Genomic DNA, 6,263 nt, shown 5'->3' with positions numbered 1-6,263 from the left:
ATACACATGTATATATGTATACATATATACATGTGTATATATATATATATTTTTTTTTCTCTTTGAAAACCAGATCCAGTAGGTAACATAATATGGCAACTCTGAATACAGACACCACTAGCACCACCAGCACCAGCACCCCTGCTGGGCTTTGCTACTACTGTTATCTGTATATTTGTTTATTCAGTGATTTTCCCAGACTAATTCCGTGAGGTCTATATTTCCGGTAGTGTGCAGCCACTGATGTCCCCACTGGGTTAGCTTAATGGTCAGATAATGATTACAGAGATTTACTTAAGTGCTTTGAGCTAGAAAATCTTCCACTTCTTGCCTGGGAGTTCTGGGATTGAGGCATGCCTTCAATGCTCAAGTATTTACAGCTTAGTCTTAGTCTTTACTTCCTGCTTGTACAGGACCTCAAGGTCAGCCAGAAGTGAGAGATTGGGGCTCATCAGGCCTTTCCAGACCATGCATGTCTTAGTCTTTGAGATCCCCAGAAATACACCAGAGCTTTTCAAATTCCCCTAGGTACATCTAATTTCTCAGATCTCCTTTTTAAATTTTTGGCTGGGTTCATGTTTGCCCCTCAACTGGTATTGCAGTCTTTGGCAGCTGTGAGGTTAAGCAGTCGAAGCTGATTACATTTAACAAATGCCCTGGAAATAGGGGTTTTCCTGAGCAGAGAGCTTCAACTTGGATTAAATAATAACACTCTTAGATCAGGCTTTTCCAATGAACTGTCACATAGGTCAAACAGTGATGATGTTTGGGTAACGGAACTTTCTGCATTACTCCCAACCCAATCTGTCCCCTCGAGCAGCTGCTAAGGTCGCTGGTTTTCAAGGCCACTGTGGAGATGGGGCTAGAGGGGGGCAATAGGCCAACTTAAAGCCCCACAGACCCCATGGTTCTTAGCAAAGTTGAGTGGTTTCTCTTGGATAAACCCCTTGTTAGATTGTTGTAATCTAGAGTTATGGAAAAGTTGATTTTATAATCTTGCCGATATTTTTGTTGCTTTCATGGAAGAATGGATTTACAGGACCACTTACTCCACCATTCCAGAAGTTCCCGATTCTCGTTAGAGATAATTTCTAAGAGCAAGCTTGCCCGGGCTTTTACTAACAAGAAGGTGTTCCCTGGAAAAAGGACGACAGCACTGCCCTTGCCCTAGAGGCATCTGGATTTAAAAACAAGAAGACACAGCGGGCGCCTGCGTGGCTCAGTCATTAAGCATCTGCCTTCAGCTCAGGTCATGGTGCCAGGGTTCTGGGATCAAGCCCCACATCCAGCTCCCTGCTCAGCGAGAAGCTTGCCTCTGCCTCTGCCTCTCCCACTCCCCTTGCTTGTGCTCCCTCTCTCACTGCGTTTCTTTCTGTCAAATAAATAAGTCAAATCTTAAAAAAAAAAAAAAAAAAGACACAGGGTGAATAAGGGATTCATAGAAGTCGTTCCAAGATGCTGGGGATGACATGGGGGCCTTTGGTAAAAGTCAGTGGGCTGTCAGGACTCACACCCTATCAGATCCCTGATACCTAAGCCCATCGATCTCTTGGCTGCTTACCCTTAGGAGATGCCTTTTTCAGGGGAAGGGAGATGCCGTATTTTGAGTACTTCATCTAAGCTACAAGTTTCATACTTAAGATTCTCACACTTACCAGCATAGAAAATGATCTTATTTCCATTTTACAGATGAAGAAACTGAGGTTCACAGGAGTCAAGTCACAGGACCAAGGCTAGACCATTCATGAGTGGTGGAGAGGCAATCCCACTCCAGAGTGTAAGCTATTCCACTGTCCCCAAACCCACTGTCCTGATCCACTGGTTGGCAATGGTGTGGGTAGGGAGGCAATCCATGAACGTGCCCAGGATCACAATTTTGAGCACATAGGCTGGAACCGCCCTTTTAGTACTCTCTTCCAGGAGATACCTTCTCACTAGCCCCAGATCGAGGAACAGCAGCAAAGTAATAGGTACGGTTTGTCCCAACCCAAGCACCTGCTGTGGGGTAGGGGTGGGGTTCATGGGTCAACTCCTCCCTTCCTTTGGGAGCCAGAGCCTCCTGGCAGTCCGCTCAGATTAAGGGTGGCAAGGGCAAAGCCTGGCTGTGACTTCAGGGCTGGGAGCACAGAGCTGTCCCCTTCTTGTGCTCAACAGAATAAAGTCCACAGGCCTGAGTGACTGAGCCCTACCCCGTCCACTGCAAGCCTAGGGTGTGTCTCCAGAGGACAGAGGGTATGTTCCCAAACGGCCTAGCATCCCCACAGCCCACGGCTCCATCCATACCCTGCCCCAACTACAGCAAAGGGGACGTACTCATTACAAAATCATTCACGAGACAAACTTTATTTGGACCCCTCCAAAACTGGCAAGGAAATAAGCGCCGTCACAACATCACAGTCCTGTGTGCACAAACGTCTTCAGACATGCTGTCCGCTGGGACTTCACCACCACCCTGCGAGGCGGGCAGGGTGGCTAACTGCCAATCTGCTTTATGGAGGGCTTAAATCAGGGGTGACTCAGCTTCTACACAGGCATGTAAACATGCCATCCAGAAGCTTCCCCGCATCTGCTCCCGGCTTCTTGATACCCCGGGATGGGCTGCGCTTCTCCCAGATCCATGCCCATAGCAGAGGTTCCTCTACTCTAAAACCAGGGATCAGGCTGCCCCATCTCTGAACAAGGGCCCTTCTCCTTGACGTGACCTATGGGGACCAGGACTGCTAGGTCTACGGTGGCTGCACCTGGTGGTCAGGCAAAAGCCTTGGCAAGCCCTGGGCACCAATGAACTTGGCTAAGCAGAGGGCCCAGTGCTGAAGCACCAGGGAGACAGTTCTGTTGAGGGCAGGAAAAGGGGCTGGCCCCAATGACCTTTTAGGGAGAAGGAAAGAGCCATGGCCTTCCTGCTGCCCTCTTCATGCCAGGCCTGCTGCTGACCAGCTTTTCTGACGCCTCCAGAATGTGGGTGGGGGGACCTCATGCGGGGGCCACGGCCTTGATCTCCCAACGACACAGAGGACACTTGGCTGAGTTCCTGAGGACCCGACCGGCGCAGGAGCTGCAGAAGTATGCATGACTGCAGGGAAGAAGGCAGGTGTCGGCAGCACGGTCGAAGCAGATGATGCACTCCAGTTCTGCTGTGGCTGGGAAAGGGCACAACACAGCTGGGACACACGGGGGCAAAGGGTGCCCCCCCTCCTTACGCTACAACTACAGGGTGGAGAACCATACAGTCCTACTGGGACAAATACTAACTTCACGAAAAATGCTTACAACATAATCAGATGGAAAAAAAGAAAAAATTGGGATGAAAACCATCATGTACATACATATGTATACCGTAAGATTCCCACTTAGTAAAAAAGGAAAACAGAGCACAATTCCCCCACAGATATAGGACTACAAAACAGTAGGCACAAATCCACCTAAGAGGTAATGGGTGATTTTTTAAATTTCCATATTTATTCTTGAATATTTATTTTATTTCTGCTTGACCAATCTTTTATTATGAACATGGACTGCTTTTTAAAGCTGGGACAAAAGAACATTATTTGTGCATGAATGTGCTCTTGTAACTTATAAAGTTAGCCAATGTTCTAGAAGGCAGAGCTGTTAAATTGTTTTTAGGTTTCCCGTAGGCAGCGGCCAAATCTTTTGGCCTAAAGCCCATGGGAGACTTCGTGGACCTGGAAAGACTTTCGTGAGCCCCCAGAGCTGGGGCCTCCCCTGGTGCCTCTGGTGCTGGAGTCCCTGGGAGTCCCTGGGGCTGGGGGGAGCCACTCACCCTGAGGCTGCAGAGTCTCATCGCTGAAGGCCCGTGGCATGGTGGAGGGGATGACGCTGGCTGTGGTATCTGAGGCAGAGAGGGAGACTCAGGGCCCAGGGAAAGCAAAGCCAGGGTGCTCCCACCCCACCCCCACCAGCCCCTGGGGTAGTTCCATGGGCTGCAGTGCTGGAGCTCCCAGCTGATCTTAGGGTCCCAGCCATGCCTTCCCAGTTTAACCCAGCACAGAGTTTATGAGGCTGTAGATTCTTTTTCCTAAACCACCCCACCTAACCCCTCCTTTAGACATCTGCTCTTTGCCCTACTGTTGCTGCCTGACTGGAGACCCTCAGCGCTATCGACCTTCCTAAACACAGATGTGCATTAAAATCCCCCCAAAGGCAGGAAAACAGGTGCTTGGACCCACCTGGGTCCAAACAGGTGGTAGGACCCACCAGACCTACCAAAACAGGTGTCTCAGGGGTGAGGATTCAGCAGGTGTGACAAACGATTTTAAAATGGGGGTGGGGGGGGGGGAACGGGGCAGAATGGTCTGCTTGTGTAGACCCCTGGAGGACCGGCACAGGAATGCCAATATTTCTTTTTATGGTTGTTTCTTGTATTCACTGTCCCTGAAATCCACTCTCCTTCCAGGTGGCTGGAGGTATGGTTCTTGTTTTTCCACTCATGGATGGAACGGCTGACTTAACCCCCATGAGAGGTCTTCCTGTGTGCTTCTAACCCTCATACCTTTGCTCTCCACACTTGACTCTTGCAAACTCCTACTTAGACAGCAAAACCCAGTCTCCAAATCTCCCTTTGGGAAACAGCCCTTTAACAGATGTTTGCAGTACTAGTCAAGATCTTAGCATTCTCTAGGGACAAGGTTGCCCTCCCTTTGACTGGGTCTTGTCCATCTGGCATCCCTAGCACCCATCTTCATATCTGACCCTGGGCAAGAGCTGATGTGAAAACTGTACATAAAGAAATGAACGGATTTCCCCACGGCTGTGGGTGGGGGCGCGGTGTCACTTGAGCCTCCACCTCCCACCCAGGGGCAGTGCCCGGGTTCCCGCAGGTTGCCTCACCCAGCAGCTCGATGGCCTTGGTGGTCCCGTACACGTCCATCACGGCCCAGAGTGGGGCGTCCAGGGGCACGCCCTTGCGCAGCAGGAGCCTGGGCCCCGCGTTGACCCTGGCGTAGAGCCGGCCTCGGCAGTTCACCCAGAAGTGGATCACGTCCCCCAGCAGCGCGCTGCCCTCGGGCAGCATGGCAGCCCACGTCGGGCTCTGCTGCTCCAGGTCTGGGCACACAAAGGGCGGCAGGCTGGGCGCAGACACCTGTGCGGGGTCCAGGCGCGTGAAGCCCACCCGGAGCCCGCCGTACCAGCGGGTTTCGTGCCACAACACGCGCAGAGCCACCGGCTCGCCGGGCGGCACCGGTCGCTGGCTGAACACGATGCCGTCGTGGAACGTGGCGCACCTCTGCGCCGTGCACCGCCGGGCGTCCAGATGCACCTGCACGCCCTTAGCCTTGGCGTGGAAGCGGAGCGTCTCTCGCGGCGCCTTGGAGTCTGTGGGGGTGGGGGTGGGGGCGTCAGTGCGGTCGGGACCGGACCCACCCGCTCCCCAGAGTCATCTCCACATACCCCCCATCTCCCTGGGGCCACTGCTCCTGCCCCCATCCAGGGACCACCCCTCCTCCCCCAGACCTGATTAAACCCTGGTGAGGAACGCTCTTTGCGTGCCCAGGATCTGAGTTCCACCATGAACTTCCCCAAGCCTCAGGGCCCCTCTCCGAGGGATAGTGTAAAAATTAAAGGAACTCCTGCCTGTGCCGGCTCTCAACACCTGCTAATGGTTATTGGCATTAAATAGAAAGAGCAGGTTTTAGAACCGTAGATATAATATGATCCAGATTTTCTTTGACACATGTTTATATGTTTATATATTCTATCTGTATCTAGAAGCAACCTGAAAGCAGATGGAGCTGCTAATTGTGGTGACCTCTGGTGGATGGGTCCTGGTGTTTGCGCTGTCTTCCTCTCTGTCTGACTTTATCATTGTCACACAGAGAACCTGCACCATTTGTGAAGGCCATGGCCACAAGTAAGGGTGACTTCCTTTTCTAGTAGGAGAAAGGGGACCAACAGCCCCCACAGAGTGAGGCGGGGAGAAGGGACACAGGCTGGAGAAGGAGCTCCAGGTCTGCCCCCTCAGAATCCTGGGCTGGGCCAGCTAAGACCCAAGGCTGGACTTTAAAATCAGGAGATGGGACACCTGGGTGGCTCAGTGGGTTAAAGCCTCTGCCTTTGGCTCATGTCATGATCTCAGGGTCCTGGGATCGAGCCTTGCATTGGGCTCTCTGCTCAGCGGCAAGCCTACTTCCTCCTCTCTCCCTCTCTGCCTACTTGTGATCTCTGTCTGTCAAATAAATAAAATCTTTTAAAAAATTCTTTTCATTTATTTATTTGACAGACAGAGATCACAAGTAGGCAGAGAG

The 6,263-nt window shown here is 51.6% G+C and overlaps 1 protein-coding gene across 2 annotated transcripts; it reads right to left on the bottom strand.

The window, feature by feature from the left end:
• Nucleotides 1-2,327: 2,327 nt before the first annotated feature.
• On the bottom strand, nt 2,328-5,329 carry NEURL3 (neuralized E3 ubiquitin protein ligase 3). Of its 2 annotated transcripts, none has more exons than XM_059387360.1 (3): nt 4,849-5,329; nt 3,782-3,850; nt 2,328-3,140 (listed from the first exon to the last, which is right to left on the bottom strand). In XM_059387360.1, exons 1-3 carry the CDS (start codon nt 5,030-5,032, stop codon nt 2,974-2,976), a joined length of 420 nt encoding a protein of 139 aa, XP_059243343.1. In that variant the 5' UTR covers nt 5,033-5,329; the 3' UTR covers nt 2,328-2,973. The 2 variants fall into 2 exon arrangements, with proteins under 2 accessions (XP_059243343.1, XP_059243344.1); XM_059387361.1 differs by having other exon boundaries at nt 2,328-3,073.
• Between the last annotated feature and the right edge of the window lie 934 nt (nt 5,330-6,263).

This window comes from Mustela nigripes, unplaced genomic scaffold (genome assembly GCF_022355385.1).
Source record: "Mustela nigripes isolate SB6536 unplaced genomic scaffold, MUSNIG.SB6536 HiC_scaffold_1550, whole genome shotgun sequence".
In the NCBI taxonomy this organism is placed as follows: domain Eukaryota; kingdom Metazoa; phylum Chordata; class Mammalia; order Carnivora; family Mustelidae; genus Mustela; species Mustela nigripes.
This window is presented reverse-complemented; position numbering and strand designations above follow the sequence as displayed.

What these genes read in the sequence shown, in the direction of transcription:
- NEURL3 (XM_059387360.1), bottom strand. Translation starts at nt 5,032, where the DNA reads ATGCTGCCCGAGGGCAGCGCGCTGCTGGGGGACGTGATCCACTTCTGG. An exon ending in CAAGGCCATCGAGCTGCTGG is followed by an intron (nt 3,851 to 4,848) that starts GTGAGGCAACCT and finishes TCTCTGCCTCAG; the next exon opens with ATACCACAGCCAGCGTCATC. An exon ending in TGAGACTCTGCAGCCTCAGG is followed by an intron (nt 3,141 to 3,781) that starts GTGAGTGGCTCC and finishes GCCCTTTCCCAG; the next exon opens with CCACAGCAGAACTGGAGTGC.